The sequence below is a fragment of the Rhagoletis pomonella genome, unplaced genomic scaffold (assembly GCF_013731165.1).
Source record: "Rhagoletis pomonella isolate Grant_MI unplaced genomic scaffold, Rhpom_1.0 Rhpom_scaffold_00011, whole genome shotgun sequence".
Classification (NCBI taxonomy): Eukaryota; Metazoa; Arthropoda; class Insecta; order Diptera; family Tephritidae; genus Rhagoletis; species Rhagoletis pomonella.
Window position 1 is genome coordinate 1,047,011 of NW_023458565.1, and position 18,199 is coordinate 1,065,209.

General features: G+C 34.2%; 2 protein-coding genes across 3 annotated transcripts in view; both read right to left on the reverse strand.

The window, feature by feature from the left end:
* Positions 1–18,199, reverse strand: part of LOC118747261 (arrestin domain-containing protein 17) — a 78,265-nt gene that overhangs the window by 38,811 nt on the left and 21,255 nt on the right. The window contains exon 1 of one of the 2 annotated variants that reach the window (XM_036481259.1): positions 2,906–3,236. The exons of the other annotated variant lie outside the window; for it this stretch is intronic. The gene's annotated coding sequence lies outside the window, so the exon portion shown is untranslated. Of the gene's footprint in view, positions 1–2,905; positions 3,237–18,199 lie in introns of those variants that run through there. 2 annotated transcript variants of the gene reach the window in all.
* Positions 12,149–17,561, reverse strand: LOC118747265 (succinate--CoA ligase [ADP/GDP-forming] subunit alpha, mitochondrial). Its single transcript, XM_036481265.1, has 5 exons — positions 17,404–17,561; positions 16,757–16,974; positions 16,467–16,697; positions 13,115–13,399; positions 12,149–13,046 (listed from the first exon to the last, which is right to left on the reverse strand). The coding sequence occupies exons 1-5, from the start codon at positions 17,438–17,440 to the stop codon at positions 12,831–12,833; spliced, it is 987 nt and encodes a 328-aa protein (XP_036337158.1). The 5' UTR covers positions 17,441–17,561; the 3' UTR covers positions 12,149–12,830.

Consider the following 18,199-nt stretch of genomic DNA (forward strand, 5'->3'; position numbering starts at 1 on the left):
TGCACAATTTTTAAGGCAGGTATCGCTAATGTGAAGGTATGTTGAATGCATCTATCGGAGGAGTTTCCTTATAAATGCTAAAAATAATGCCGCTGATGCACATTTTGGGGTAGGTATCTTCAATGTGCACTTAAGCATAAAGGCAGCAAAGCAAAATATACTGTAGTCGGCCAAGAATTGGCTAAAAGGGCTTATACCGATGCTGAATATTTGTGCTGATACTAGCCGATGCCGACAAATCTTTCAAACATTAATTTCAGTACCATTGATACAAAATACTAAGGTGGCAGCAAATGAATTGAACAAATTTTACGATTCGCTCAGAGAAGTTAGCTACTTTTTTCCGCGGCATATCTTAATGTACTACACGCTTATCTGTAGTTTCAGGTATATAAAAATGATAACTCAATTCCACTTTTTAAAAAATTTCACTCGCATTTTCAATGAAATATTTAAAACTTCGCTACTACTACAAGAGACTTTAGAAAGTGGTTATTCATAGATTGTTATGGGATGTTACAACCGGTATAATTTTCTAACTCCAGAGCAGGCATTTATTTTTAATAAATAAAATTAGTCAAAGCCAAGAGTATCATAAATTGAGTTATTATTCATGCACCTGACACCACAGGTATTTATAAACTGTATGTACATTGGCTAAAATATAAATAGGGAAGAAACATTTTAGCATTCTTTAGCTATTTCCCTTTCAATTATTTAACTTTTATTACTTTTTTTTATGAAAGTGTAGCTTGTTATCTAACAAAAACAATGTTAACCAAAATTTCCAACTTTGCATAAAAACTAGCAAAATTCGACAACGTTTTATCAAAATTTTGAGCTTTCTAATTAGATTTCGTAGGAAAATTCTGAGTATTCAGTTTTGTAGCTAGTTCAATTTAAGTCAAACAAAGTGCAAATTTTAAGTAACTGGGACTTACCGTTGCCCTTTTCTGGATACAAAAATATTGAATAACTTGTTTGATATTTGTTTAATTATTTCTTCGAATCAACATTTATGTTCAGGTAACTCGTCATTCAAGCCCTACCCTGCTACATACACATAACTTCATGGCCTTACAGCTGTTTAGCTAATACAATAATACAACAAAAAAGAACAGGTAAAAAATGATGACGACCAAATACCAAACGCTCACGTAATTCATTTAATTCAAGTAGCAAATGTTTTACTCCGATCGTCAACGGCATAAACGATCTCTTCTACGCCGGCGTAGACTTTTGCTATATCACTTTGAAGGTGTCTAAAAATCACATAACCCATACATACACAAATACCAACATCCCAGTAGAAATTGTATGCATACGACCCCACCATGCAAAACATGAGAAATAGGCAGCAATCATCAATGGCAACATTGGCCGATTTATTGCCGTGGTGAGAAATCGGCGACATTTTTTGTCATCTTAGGAATACGTTTTAAAAAATTCCCAAACTGATGAACTTCGCGTCAACAGGGTTCTTCAAAAACATATAATTTACATTTAACACGTGTGGTTTCTCAGAGCGTATGCATACTCTAACCATACACTTGTACTACTGCTGTATGCATATGGCTGTATTAATGTTTCAAACGTACAAAATTGCATTAATGGAACAGTATCAAAGCATTCTTACAAGATACATACATACACTGCCTGAACAAAGTATTGGCACAGCAAATTTTTCACAATATATGCAACTATTTTCATTCTAATATTTTTCCGCTGATTTCGTATAAAAATATGGTTCATTCTACAGCAAAAACATAAAAATATAATTCCTAAACTTTGTGCAAAACTCATGAAAATTTTCAACTTTTTAATCAGATTTTTTTGAGTATGCAGATTTGTAGCCCAAAAAATCTGATTAAAAAGTTGAAAATTTTGATGAAAATTTCCTGAATTTTCGCGAGTTTTGCACAAGGTTTAGGAATTATATTTTTATGTTTTTTGTTGTTGAATGAACCATATTTTTATACAAAATAGGCGGAAAAATATTAGAATAAAAATTGTTGCATATATTGTGAAAAATTTGTTGTGCCAATACTTTGTTTCGGCAGTGAATGTATCCCCATATGTAAATGCTCAGTTTCTGATACATTTTAATATACGGTGACATACAAAAAAGTAGCATTTAAATATGCAAATGCATATCTTTTAAATGCCCGCTAGTGCTGAAAATTATCTCACAATACGTCCGTTCGCTAAAACTTTTGTACAAGACTGAAAATATTACACAAATTCCACTTCAAATTTATTAAGAAGTGTACTTAAAACAACAACAACGTGCGTTCGCTTGCAATTCGCTGGAATTTGAATTTTTTTTGTGGAAATTCATGACTACGCATGAATTGTTCACACTTATTCACTCATACAGCATGCATACTTCATGAATGCATACAACCGATTTCTATTGGGATATGCATGTTCATACATTCATAGTACATATGTATTGCATTTCAGCATTTCTGTATTTATTTTGGTTCTTTATAAAAATGATTTAAATATGTATAAATGCATGTGTAGGTATGCACTTATGTACATACGTATGTATACAGTACAAATTTTCGTACACATAGGTATACAATATATAAATGCACACATACGAACATATGTAGATATTCATAATCTATAAGTAGTATATTATAAACACACCAGAATTGTTTTTTTATTTATGTAAATGTATTTTGGGACATAAAATCCCACCGACACAAGTATGTACTTATTTGGAAGAATTATAAATTTTCTAGTACATACACATGCATGTACATAAGTACACACATATTCGATTTAATGTAGTGGGTGCAATTTACTTAAACTGACTTCCACATGATTTTAGCTTCACATACATATGTACATACATATTTGTGTTTCTGTCTTTGTCAATTTGGCTACTGACATTTACCTTCTGTATAAACTTGTACAGAATCCTCGGAATAGCTTTCAAAAAGCTGAACGCGTCTTAATGGGTTGCAAGATATTTCTTGAACCCTTTTTTTATCAGTCTTTGCAACTCCAACAGTATTAAGTATGTATGTAGATATGTAAATGCAATGTATTATCTCATTTTTTGAATCTACAAACTGCTAATTTTTTACACGATCCGCCGCTATACCCGACATTCTTCTTACAATACAACAGCGCCCAAAGTCGATCGTCACACAACTAACCAAGTAACATTCGGCTCGACAAGCTCAATGCTCTGTCTCAGCTGAGCCTTATTTCGGGCCAAGTTAGCAATACGTTTGTAGCAACCTATTTGGCCTATTGAGCATTGAGAGACCAATCGAAATAAACAACTGAGCTGCATCATACTCTGATGCCTGTATGTACATTAGGGTGCATCACTCTCCATAAAAAAAAACTTGGTACTGTTTTTTCCATCGGAATTATAGAATCTAATTTATATGTAAAAAGAAGGGAGCGATAGTAAATTCTGCTTTTAAAAAATCATGCGGTCGAAAATTCTGGAAAAAATGTGAACAACTTCCTTGCAGTTAAAATTCTTCTTCTGTATTCTAAAATTCTGTAAGAACCAAATAATGTAGAATTAAAATTCTGGAAAGTAAAATTCTGGGTTCAAAATTATTTTGGGCCAAAATCCTGTATTTCTTACAAGCCTTTATTTAACTTCACTCGTATGTCCTCGAATTTTGCAATCACTTGAAACTGCAAACTTAGCTCACAACCCGATGACAATGCAATATAAATAGTCCGCTAGGTGGCGCAGGAGGGAGATATTTGGTAAGCCAGTATTTATGGGCCGATTTGGTTCATACTTAGAAAACTTGTAAAAATATATTTTTACTATTAACTTATATATGTAACACTGAAATTAAAACAAACTTATTCCGTTCTTAAATAAAAAATAATCGGCAAAAGAAGTTAATATTTATACCATGAAATTCTTAGCAATTCTTTTTAGAAAACAAATATGACTTAAGTCTAATCTGCTTTTATCATTCCTTAAATTTTTCTATTTCGAGTGCTTATATTAAATAGCTTCCTTCTGCAATTATCACAAAAAATATACTTTGTGATGCTAAAATGAATTGTCGGGTTCAGCTTTCGCATAAACCAACTCGCTTTTGAAATCATTGAGGAGTTCTTGCAACCCTGTATTATGTTTCCCAACGATAACTTTTAGCCGATGATGCTAAGCCTCAACATTTTGTGCTACAGGGAAAGGGATACTTGTTGACTCATCGTGCACGGACAAAAATTTTGGTGTATATTTGGCTGAGATTTATCACCAAATATGTATTTTGTTTTTCAAACCACAAGCAACAATCGGTCCTATTGCATCTTCAAGAGTGTTATAAAAAACGATTGCAGTACTCACAAAAGAAGGCTTTTTAACGTTGTGATTTGTAAAGAGAAACATGAATTTTTTGCCCTATTTCTGAACCAATTTGTTAACAAAAATATAAATTTGAACTGTTTCCGATTTTTTCCATACAGAATTTTGTAATACAGAATATTAAAATAAAGAATTTTGCAATACAGAATATTAAAATACTGAATTTTGCGATACAGAATATTAAAATACAGAATTTCGCTATACAGAGTTTTAAATACAGAATTTCGAATACTGTATTTAAAATACAAAATATTGAGCCATAATGATTTTGTACCCAATCCTAAATAAAATTAGTTTTTAAAAATATTTTTTCTAAAAAATCACTTCAGATGATAGACTCTCTCTGAGAAGGTCTGCATAAAAATGTTTAAAAATTGTGTCAATGCAATCAAAATAAGTCAGAGATTTTTGATGGCATTTTCCAATTGGTTCAGCTCACGTACATAAATCTTAATTGGCGGAAGTCTTTGACTATAATACATTTTATAATTTCAGTGAAAAAACCGCAATTTTTTTTTTGGTGAGGCACCCTAATGCACATACATATATATGTATGTATGTGCACGTGCATATGAACACACAATCTAAACGAATGTGGCGTAATATCATTTAATTGAATCACAAACGTGATTTGAGCGGTTCTCAAAGTTTAGACTAGCGTAGTAAGTATGTACATACTACAAGGTGAGTACGTACATATGTATATATGCACATACATACGTACGTATACATATTGATACAAATAATACAATTGTACTTCTTATAAGCCTTCATGTGTATTACCCACTGAAACCTGCTCTTACCGAGAGAACATTTTACTTTAACGCGTTTACTAAGTATTGGTCAGTTGATCTCTGGGCTAGCCATACAATATCGTAGGCTCAGGTGAAACTAAATTATTTATACCCACAGCACTATGGCACTAATGCTAGAAAATTCTAAGAAAACGAAGTCTCCTACGACTTGGCGGCAGAAGACTTATGGTCTGCCCTTGTGGAAACAGTACTATTTTGCAGGTCTCCTTCGCAGCTAACAATTACCAAGTGGGTAAATTCCAAGTGTGGTAAGTACTTTAGAGCCGCAGGGGATCCTTTGATCCTTGCCCCTCCGCAGGCAATGGCAACGTAAGGATGCCCATGAACTCAATGGAAGCACTAAGAAGAAAGAAGCACCGGTCTGAATTTCACATTCGAGGTATGGACGCTTACGTCAATGTAATGTGCATACGCCAACAGCGTCGTGCTTTTTTACTTATATCTGGTTCAGCTTTCCAACATCAGATTGAAGAAGTCGTACAAAAGTGCATAGCCCAGTCTAAAACCTCGTTTGCTCATATTAGATATTTTCTAGAATTTGACGATTTGTAAGAATCTTTTCAGTGATGAATTTGACAGCTCTGAGCTCACAGTGCTTCAGTCATTCCCACGGAATTATGGATAGGACCTTGTTTACAATGGTATTAGGAAAGTACACTGAGACTCCAATCTTCCGTCATGTATTCATCAGACCAAATTCTTACTAACAGCTGATACAAGGGCCCTACCAGCTCTTCGCCGCCAGGTTTGAATAGCTCGGCTGGTGGTTATTCCATCAGCTCCAGAAGCTTTATTATTTTTAAGACGAATTATTGCTGTTCTCATCTCATCTTGGTCGGGGGGTAGACGTCTCTTTACATTGGTCTGGGTTCTGCTTCGTCAAACACGCTTCCTGTCTACTCTCCATATCTCAAATGTTGTGGTGCTCCGATCACAGTAGTTATAAGTATATACTCGAGTACCTCTGCCAAGTACTGAGTAGTTTTTGTACTTCGATACGCGTTAACAAGTACTTGGTGAGTATCGAATAGAATGGTGCAAGTATTTTCTCGTTACAAAACTTAGGAAAATGCAAATTAAAATAGCTCTGTTCTGCCAGAGCTTAAAAAAATGTGATGATTGTATTAAATGCACACTGTATTTGGATCTTCTTAGTAACTAACTTTATTTTCCTCTTTTTGACAGTCTATGCAGCCAAGTAAGTTAATTTTACATTGTTGTGTCGCCAGTTCCTTGTAAACGACTGTAGTCTATGGCAGGAACCATAATTTCGCAAAAAAAAAACGCCTTTATGCCTTCTCGTATGAAAAATCGTTTCAGTGAGAACCAAGATTGCAAAGCAAATCTGGATCATTTCAACTTCCAGATCGTTCATCATCAAGAAAGGTTCGTGTCTTAAGTCTTTCGTTGACTTTATTTGATATTCAAACATTTCAAACTAATGGATGAGAAAAATTTTGAGACTTTTGTTACCATTTCGCTCTCTTAGAAATGTTCGCATTTTGTTCTCTTTGGGAACGTTCCACATGGGTTTGTTCTTATATAATTCCCTTTGAGTATGTTCTCGACAGTTTGTTCTCATTTCGGTTTTGGTTTTGAAGCAATCTTTGGGTACATAGAGTAAAATTTCACGAGAAATAACTTTGCAGAGCTAATCCACTAATACACTATCCCTCTTATGAAAATGTTTTTTTGCTCTACTTTTTGGAAAGTTTGAACAAAATGGCATTTCGGAGGTACCTAGTATTAATCGATGTAAAGCAAGTTAATAAATCAGGCGGTATATACGGTGCGTTTATACTAGGGCTGATGATTTTACCCGGGTAAGGAGCTACCCGAGTACCCGGGTAGCGGGTGATGCCGTGTCGCAATTACCCGGGTACCCGAAAAAATTTGAAGAGGTATACCGCAAACGAACGTACATATTTAGGAATCTTCCATATCATATAGTGAGAAATTATATTATATGTCTGCTTTTTCTAAGTGTTTCGCTGTCAAAATGCGTCTACTTTCCCGTGTAAACAGCCAGAAAGTCCCTTTTTGCCGATTTGCCTAAATCATTTTCGGAAAAAAAATGCAAGGTGTAACTGCAACTGAAATCACTTTTGAGAAATAATTTAAACTTTCTCGTACTTACTAGCAATTTTCATTTTTGCTGCGAGTGCTGTCAAACCAATCGAGCGTTGCCGTGTGACGCGATTTTTTCCGAATTTCAATAAGATTATAAAAATGTTTCATCACATTTAAAAAAAAAAAATGCTTGTAATTATTGCATTCTCCAGATATGAACAATATAAGTATTAAATAATTTGATACTTTGTGGTTGTTTTGTGCGCATTTGAGCATTTAAAAAAAAAATTTCAGGTCAGTAATTTTGTTCTAAGCATAAAAATGTCTCAGGGTATCGTTGAAAGTGGGCTTGTCTGCATTCATTGTGTAAACAGACAACAAGTACTATCGGAAAGTTTGATTTTCAGAAATAAAAACAGCTTTCGAAAGTCACTTTAGTTCCACGCTGAGGCTCAAATTTTAATAATAATATATAGGGGTGGGCCTGGAATCAATTCTCGGCACGACCAACTTCAAAAGCTTCTTCCCAATAGTGGACGCCGTCGAAAGAGAAAAACCCCGAGTTTATTTCTGCAATGTAAAACCGCTTATAATAAATAAACAGTTAGCGTTCGGAGTCGGCGCAAACTGTAAGTCCATCCCCTTTGTGGAACGACATCAAGGAGCACGTCACAAATCGGAGGAGAAGCTCGGCCAAACATTAACCTAATGCGAAAGCGCCAATGTATTACCCCAGAGATGGGCAAATTGGCTCCCAGGAGCCTTTTGCCCCTCACCTAGCACCTAAATGTGCCAAGCCGGCTCCTAATATCAAGAGCCAGCATGAAGGGGGAAAAAGAGCGTATTAAAATTTCTTTTACTCCGACTCGCAGAACTAATATATGTGATGCTTTTAATGTATTTTTATACCCCCTTTAACTTTAAGAGCTAAAAATCTGCCTATCCGTGTATTACACGGTGCTACAAAAAAATATAAGATATACATCCGAAACAAAACCTAGTGTGGGATGTATGTATGGTCGAGTACAACATGAAAATAGTTCCCGTATAGTTCCTGAACCCTCCATTTTTTTATACCAGAAAACCTTTATTTTCATACTTGATGCATTTATCTATTAATAGCTTGATTTTCTATCCGATTTTAAAACTCGAAGAAGTTTTGTAAACGGGACTTATAGACCTTTAAATCTCTAACAAATTTGATATACACATCGAGCTTGGCCTCCTTAAACACCGTGTTGATGGTTTTTTGAAGTCGGACAAACATTACTCCCCCTGAAATATAGCTAGCCTTGAGTTTTTTGATATTACCGATATGTGGGCGGAGCACGTGGTTTTGTCCGAAGGAGGCCAAGCTTAATGTGTATATCAAATTTGGTCTAGATCGGTCAAGTAGTTTTTGAGATACGTATATATGATATATGTGGGCGGTGTTACGCCCATTTTCCAAAAATTTTATGAAAACCATTTTTTTTGCTTAAGAGCCATTGTATATCTCAACTTTGAGTAAATATTTATGAACCCCTTAGCCACACTGCTCGCACGTCCATTGCTTAACTTCGACAATTTTTATGCAATTGCATTGGATGAGGAATCAATTTATTCGAAAATAAATGTTCTTTTATATAAATACCATATACTTGGCAACTTTCTTAAACATTAAAATGAAGAAAAATAGGGGCTCATTAAAATTTAACCGATGAAAACTCACAACAAGCTAAGTCTAACAATATATTTTTATACATTAAAGGTCTATAAATCTTATTTTCAAAACTGGAAAATGGAAAATAGTCAAACTATTAATAGATAAAAGCATCAAGTATGAAAATAACGTTTTCTTTTGTATAAAAAGATGGAGAGGTCAAGAACTATACGGGACCAATTTTCATGTTGTACTCGGCCATACCTACAACCTACACTAAGTTTTGTTTCGGGTGTATTTAATCACTTTTTTTTTGTAGCACCATGTTATTATTAATATTACTTGAAAAATTTTCTGTAAACTGCCAAACCTATCCGGTGGGTCAAACATCCACCGAACACCCTTCAAGTGTATATGCACAGCTGTGCTTAAGTTGTCGGACAGAGCGTATGAGTGACCCCCTTAGTAAAGAAATTTTTCATTTTACCGGCACCGACATATCGGCGGTGATATTCCAAAACGTTCTGTCACTTATTACCTCTGGTGCTTAATTGATCTGTTATCTGTATCTGAGCGCTTCTGGCAACCGTTCATCTTCATCAGCCAAAGGTAGACAGTTTTGTCATTCGTTGATTAGGGTGTAACGATTAACAGATGCATTCCGGTGCGCGTAAGAGACCATCTAACAGGCATATTCTGCGTGGGTAACAAAAATTTTGTTACTGCTTAGTAAAGTTACTGTCAATTTTTAAACCCATTTCGTATTCTCCACACTCTTGTAACCGGTAAATTTTGTTACCATCTCAGGAACAGGTAACAAAATATTGCCCCGTGAAATATTCAACACCAGAATTTACACAAAACTCCATAGCTGAGCTGCTGAATAAATTAAAACGTTACCAAGGTAAATAGAATTGCGGTTGCAAGAAGTGGTGACAATTGTTGGTAACAAAATTAGCTTGTTACAAAATGTTCGGTTACAAGCAGAATAGGCCTGTAAGTGCCAAGGGTACTAATACACATAGACCGTTTTACGGTATCACCGACGATATGTACATATGTATATTACCCGGTTAACCGGGTACCCGGGTATCATCAGCCCTGTTTATGTGTACATACAAAAGTCGTTGCATATTTCAAAGGGACATACCTATTTGTTTTTAATTTTCAATTCAAATTGAACTTGCCTTAACGGGATTTGGCATTTGAAATATGTATCAAAATATAGGTCTCAGACATATATGTAATACTTCTATATTGATAGTAACGTATCTGCAAAATGTGTTTTTATTCCGCATCCTATTAATTAAATGTTCACTTGTGTTAGTATGTATAAATGTATGTTTGTGAACTACTACAAACCAACAACTGTCGTCACTCCAGGAGCGGTTTAATTGAAAAATAATGGTAATTCTCTAGAATGGGGCTGCAACTGCTGAAAAAGCTCGGGAAAAGTCGGGAGGGGTACCAAACGACGCGTTTCGGTCCCCCTATTAACAATCCGTAGGGCGAGGGCTAATATTATTAACCATTTAAAGTTATCAACTTTAGTTAAATATCGTTGTTTTCTATGAGCAATTACCTCGTCAAAAATCACTGAATCACCGGTTTCCACTTCTAAAACACTACCGGCTAACCGGGTAATATACATACTATGTACATATCGTCGGTTATACCGCAAAACGGTCTATGTCTATTAGTAAACGGTTGGAAATCCGAAAACAAACAAGATCATTGCAGGTACACACTGCGAAGAACCCGCGCAATTCGTAAAATGGATTTCTTAAATCTAATATTTTTAATTTTTTATACGGACAAAAGAATTGGCATAAAGCACTTTTCACAATGAGTGGAAAGTTTTTTAACTACATAATTTCTTTTTGATAATTTTTTATAAAAACATAGCTAATATTACGGCAAAAACAAAACCAAAACCAAAACTTTGTGCAAAAATCAGGAAAATTAAATAAATTTCCAATTTTTTAACGCCATTTTTGGCAATTTTTTAGCAACTTGGAATCTTTATCGTACTAAAATTTAATGGACTACAAAACTGCATACTCAAAATCTTTCTAAAAGATCTATTTAAAAAGTTACAAATTTATTGAATTTTTCTGAGTTCTGTATAAAGTTTAGACATTTTATCTTTATGTTTTTGTTGTAATATGAGTTATGTTTTTTATAAAAAAAATATTATTATAAAAAAATTATATTATTAGAAATACGACTGAAAACTTACTGAAAAATGACTCACAAAAGGCACACAAATGTTAACAAATACGACTTGAATATGAATCGGAGAAGACCCGAAAATAATTGGAAATAGAACAGAAAAATGACTTGAGAAAGACTCGAAAATGTTTAGAAATACGACTCAAATATCATTCGAATAAGACTCACAAATGGATATAAATATGACTCGAAAAAGAGTGAAAACTGATCAGAAAAGTGGGTAATAAAAGACTCGTCAAGAAGAGTCACGGGCAGGTTACCATTTTCTACCGACAAAAGAGTCTTTTATGATCAGAATATGAGCGCATTTATGATTGTTTTAATCGCCCAGAGGACTCAAAAAAGACTCGTATATGATCAATAATTTCAGAAATTCTGGGTGGGATTGTGACGGTTACACCACAGCTCCTGATTTTTTATTATTTTCACACGTCATTCTGGGTACATTATCTGCACTCTAATGTTTGCAGATGTACTTTCAATGTACTGCCAATATAAAAGTATTAAAGCTTAAACAGACGGCAGTGTTCATCTGGATTAACTCGGACTTAAACTGGATCAACCGCAGTCAATTCCCGAGTTGATCCGAATCAACGCTGCCGTCTGTTTATGCTTTTACATACATGGTTTCAGGATGAAGAGATTTAAGAAGGTTGTAGTTTGAAAATATTTTTAAGAGGGTTGCCATTTGTTTGAAAAGTCAAATGAAAATTAAATCTCATTTAAATTTGCTCGATTGAATTGATGTAAGTCGGCAGTCGGGTCTACGTAATCGGAGACCCACATTTATATCTGGTCAAAGACCGTCACTCCAGCAACACTCCCCAAAAACTATTTGGGGAATTTTTATGCTGTTACAAGAACAACAACAACGATTGAATAACTAAATTAATAACACACTTGGTAATTTTAATTTATAGACTTTATTAAAGTACATATATGCATAGTTATGTACATACATTATAATTTAGTTTATGTAGATATTCAAATTGCACAATTTTTGTTGTTTTTGCGCTTGTAACAGTTTACTTTTCTTGAGTTTTCAATTCAACACTTTCAGCTTAAACAAAACTATGTTTTATTATTGCTGAAAAATAGGATTCTGTTTTGTTATTTTATACATATAAAATATTAATGCATGCAGCTCACAAATTGAATGTAATAATTACTAAATAAAAAACATTGCATTAGGCAAAAATATTTTGCACGATCGCTTAATTTATGTATGTATGTACGTGTAAAGTGCTGTGTAAATCTTAAATTCAGTGCAATTTCAGTGCATTTACAATGACATGCAAGACATCAGGAGTGCGCAGAATAATAAGAATCAATGCTTATATTTTACATTATAAACCTAAAGGCCCATGACTGAGTATATTAGTTTGGTGGTAATATTCACTATGTTATCAATTTGGTTTCGATTGGTATTTTTGTGGCAACTGTGTTTAGGAGAAATTTTTTTGAATATATTAGCACTTTGCTTTCGGCAGTTATGTGTGCTAACGATGTCACTGATTTATTATTTATGCATTTTGTTATAGTTATCTAATTAAATTTCCAATGGCCTCTCCATCATCATCACATCGTCGCATTACACGTTTCACTTTTTACTTATGTAGTTGATCGTTTCAATAATTGCCTTCTTGCATACTTCGGTTGATACTCTATCGTTTCATGCTGCTGCTTTTGATTCCTAGCTTTTGGCTAAATTCTAGGCTAACTCCAGGCGTTTCATCTCTTTGTACAATTCCTTGCCCATTTGTGCTGGACTTCTGGTCACAATAACTCCAGCCTTTTCGAGCGCTTTAATTTTATCACCAGCGCCACCCTTGCCACCTGAAATGATGGCACCAGCGTGACCCATACGGCGTCCAGGAGGAGCGGATAAACCGGCAATGAATGATACAACTGGCTTTGCTTTAATGCCCTAAAACGAGAAGTTACAAATTTTTAAATTAATACAAGACCTTTAGGGAGTAAATATTTTTAATTTACCGTATTATATTGTGTTAAATACTCAGCAGCATTTTCCTCAGCAACACCACCGATTTCGCCAATTAAAATGATTCCTTTCGTATCAGGATCCTTCAAGAAGACTTCAAGACAATCGATGAAGTCAGTGCCGTTGAAAGGATCACCACCAATTCCAACGCATAAGGTTTGTCCAAGACCTACTTCTGTGGTCTGATTCACGGCCTCGTACGTGAGTGTACCTGAACGGGAGACTACACCAATTTTGCCGCGCTTGTGAATATGACCAGGCATAATGCCAATCTTGCACTAAAAAGAAAAATACGAAATTAATTGAATCAGCAATTTCGAAAGGGCACATGTCTGAGTATTAAAACTTTTCAGGAAGTAAAAAAACTAATTAGGTATTTACTAACGACGTATATTTGAAAAAAAATTTTAAAACAGTACTTAAACTAAAAATATTTGGCAGATTTTTCCAAAAAGCTTCTTCTCGAGGCTCTTTTCATTTGTAGTTGGCCATTGTAGTATTTCGTCATGAAATTCTGTAAATTCTGCTAGAATGTATTGTTTCACTTTTGCAATATCTGCTTGACTTGGGTAAGTTACTGCAAGTACCTTTCACATTAAAAACAACGACCGCAAGCAACGTTAGCTGAGTGGGATTCTACTAACGCCCCCGTCCCTATGGACAGATCCCGTTGAAGTCGTGCACTTCCTGGGCCTCCCTTTAGCGGAAACAGACGACAACGTTGATGGATGAGCCGATCCGAGCGGGGTTTAGTAGTCGCTACAACAACAACAACATCCGCAAGCGACATACAGCATCAGTTAAATTTTCAATACACACGTTCTTATGGCCGGACATCTTGTCTACTGGACTGCTATTTTCGACTACGCCAAATAAAATCTATCTATCTATATATGTATATAATACGTGAAGGGATTTTTTGTTCAGGTCATCATATCTGCACCGTACGTTCGATTTTCGAAAATGGGTTGTCAAATTAAAGGGTTCTGGCTGTAGATGTGCAATTAGGTTTTACTTTTTTGCATAGTTGCCGCCTTTTAAAAAATTATAATCAAATTATTTAAAAAAATAAATCAATTATTACAAACTGGGTATCAATCGAAATGGTTTTGAAAAGCTTTGTTTCTTAGCTGAACTATAAAAGGGTTGCCACCTGTTTAAAAAATCATATTAGGTAAGAGAAATATGTATCATAATATGGGCGCCAAACGAAAGGGGTTTTAGAAAGTTGTAGTTTGAAAATATTTTGAAAAGGGTTGCCATCTGCTTGAAATGTCGAATTTAGTTTACTTATCACAAGTTATACGAAATATCAAAATATAGATGTCAAACGAATAATCTTAATATGTTAATAAATCTTTAGTTTCAACGCCAAGAATATTTTTGAGGTGTTGGAAGAGGGTTGCCACCAGTTTAAAAAGTAAAATTTAAATTGTTTTAAAAGTTAAAGGAATTATTAAGATACGGGTATCAATCGAAGAGGTTTTGAAAGGTTTTTAATTCTGAACTGTATTTAGCGGGGTTGCCACATGTTTTATTTAAATTCCACTTAATTCAAGTTAGTTAATTAAAATATGTATCACAATGTCCGGCCAAGGAGAGTTAACAATTATTAAGCTTGATAATACTTTTGAAGAGGGCTGCCACCTGTTTGAAAGGTCTAACTCAATTAACTAATTCAAAAAGTATATGAAATATAAAAATACCTTAGTCAAACGAAAGAATGGTAAGAAATCTTTAGTTTGAACATTTCGAACATTTGTCACATGTTTAAAAAGTTACATTCAAATTATTCAGTAAGTTGGATGAATTATTAAAAGATGGGTGTAAATCGAAATGGGTTTGAAAGGGATTTATTCCTGACCTTTACTTAGGAGGGTGGCCATTTGTTCGAACAATCAAATTCAAATAGTTCATCAGTTTATTGAAATACATGTGTATCACAATGTCAGACGAAAGAGATTAAAGGAGGTTTTAGTTTGAGAATACTTTTGGAAGGAATTCCAAAAATGAGAGGTTAAATTAGAGACCTTAGCCTGTGGATGTATGATAAAGTTTTATCTTTTTAATTAAGAACTTTTTTCATCGGTATAGGGTGATTTGAAATTCGTTGAAAATAAAAACATGCATTATGCGAGACTGCTCTTCACTCAGGGCTGCACGGTTTTGTTGAAATATGGCACTCGGATATTTTTTAAGTTTTTGAAATTCAATTTTGGGCGTTTTAACGCCAAGCGTGTTCACTAGTTTATTTTTTCGGCGACAATGAGCGAATGTAATGTAAACCTCGTAAATAAACCGGTTTTCCGTACAAACTTAAACAATTTTACGAGGTTTACGTTGATGTGAGGCTTTTACGCGTTTAGATGAATTTCCCTAGTATAAAATGTAACATTTTTTTAAATTTTAATAAGTCTTGCGCTATTTCACCGAAAAACCATGAAATGTCTGCTATATAAAATGTAATAACAATCAACCATTTTAATCAAATAAATTGATTCAATTTCTTTATTTGCAAACAAAATTTCACTTTTAGCAGAGTATTTTTATTTTATAGACTTGAAATATTTTCAAACGGCTATGCTTGTTGTGTCGCTGCCGTTTTTAAATAAGCAATTAATTCGAAAAGGGCACATCTCTTAAGAGTTGTGACCTTTTCGAAATTATTTCTGTAATAACGTAGTAACGCTGATAGTAATACCAATACTAAAGTTGTGCTTTTTTTCAATCATAGATATAAGGAAGCATAAAGATTACTTTTATATGTAAAAGTGCATTTGTCAAAATATGCGAGATGTGCGCTTTTCGAAATTGGCTATTCAATTAAATAGGCATAAATTTAATGCTGCTAGAATTTCATTTCAGTAAATTCACAATTGTTATTGCAAAATCGGAATAAACAAAACAATTAGACAGCTTATCACCAAGCCCCCTTTTGTGTTTATGTTAAATCCATTTTAATACAATAAACATTGATTGAAATATCATGCTAATACTGAAGGTCAAATCGGTTATTGGTTCAAAACTGCAATAAATTTAATTTCAAACTATTTGATTTGCTTTGGTTTTTCTCCCAGTTGGTTAACGTACATACATACATATACACATACCAAAGTATAAATATGTACATATATGTATATATTAAGGGAAAGAAGTCATAATCTGCGCGAACTTTGCTCTCGTTGTCGTTGATTGATTTTAAATGTACATATAATATTAAGGCTTAGCCTAATCATCCAAAAAATAATGCAACTTTGGTACAAATACACAGTACCTACATATCGATAAGTTTACGCGTGTAAATGTCTTATGCAAGCATATATAAATAAAGAAGTATTTACTTACTCTCTCAGGTGCAATGATACCCGGGCAGTTTGGTCCCACGAGACGAGACTTGTTCTGCCTCAGAAGAGCGTGTTTTACACGCACCATATCATGTTGTGGTACACCTTCTGTGATGCATACAATCAATGGAATTTCCGCTTCCAGCGCTTCCAAAATAGCGGCAGCAGCACCTGGTGGTGGCACATAGATAACAGTTGCATGCGGATCAGTGGCCTTTTTCGCCTCAGCTACCTAAATTTTTTTTTAAATTATACTTTGAAACCACAATAATTAATTTTGATACAAATTACCGATGCAAAAACGGGCAATCCAAGATGCGTGGTGCCACCTTTTTTTGGAGAGATTCCACCAACCAGCTTCGTACCATACTCCAAAGCTTGCTGACTGTGGAAAGTACCTTGTTTGCCGGTAAATCCTTGGCAAATCACTCGCGAATCTGCTGTTAATTGCAAATTGGCACGAGTCTTGGCATATTCCGAGCTAAAACGGACACCGACAAACAAACTGTCTATAGGTATAAAACAGAAACCAACATTAATGAGCTTGCGACTTGCATAATATGCATGTGAGTTACAATGCAGGAAAATACAAGTTAATTTCACGACACTTTTGACACAATTAAGGTATTAATTTACCGTATAACAGCAACAAGTGAACTTGGCAATTTTAATTATTCATATTGGAAAATTATTTCACACTATCTGTTGAGAAATCGCGGACAATAATTTATTCTTTATAGTTATATGAGTCACTTTCAGTGATTACCAAAATACACCGACCAATGTTTTAATTTTCAGTTCAAATATTTAATTTTGTAGTAACTAATTATCGCACCATATATTTGGGTAACCAAGGTGGTCGCTAAGGTCGCACTAACTATTCCAAGTTATATAATTTTTCAGTGTACTCATACCACCTATTAGACTTATCTACTTACCTTTTAATTTTAATAGAGTTCTTGCTGTAGCAGCCATTTTTAATTCGAATTTTGAATGCAGCAATAATCCCTTTAAAATTTATGTAAAGCAAAAATTAATTAGATTGCAGCAGCTGGATCTACAATAATTAATTTTTCCTTTTGTTCGTTCGTGACAGATACTAGTGCCGATTTTTGGCAGTAGAGGTTGAGCGTATGGCCAGGTATGTTACATTTTGTCAGAAAAAAAGTAAGAGGGAGAGTATATTCCCTTCGTTTCTTGTATGTTAACTCAATTTACAAATTTTCGACTTTAAATTTATTCAAAATGAAATTTGTTATTAATTAATAAAACTATATAACTACAGAACAGTTTTTCAAACTTTAGTTTTCTATTGGAGCATAACCGGATATTTAATAGGGAGAGTACATATTATAAAACGCGGATTACCAATCTTCGTCTCTGCACAAAAAAAAGCGAAAAAGGTGAAATGGGAATGTAAAATATATTTTTACATCATCTTTGTATGGTTGGCGCCAAGGTGTATTAAACATAAACATACATTTTGGTTGGCGCTGATAACGTCTTTATTTTGTTAATGACCTCTGTAAGCTGACGGTCCGATCGGTGGAATTTCCATCAAGTTTAAGGACATAAAATGAAGGAAAGCGATGAAGTGTGTTTATATTTTTGTTTATAGGCGCGTATAGGGTTTATAGGCGGCGGCGTAAATATTCATGTAAGTAAATCTAAGTGTAGGCAACACTCTTATTGCGATAAGAAATTAAACAGATAATTTGACTTGTTCAAAAGAGA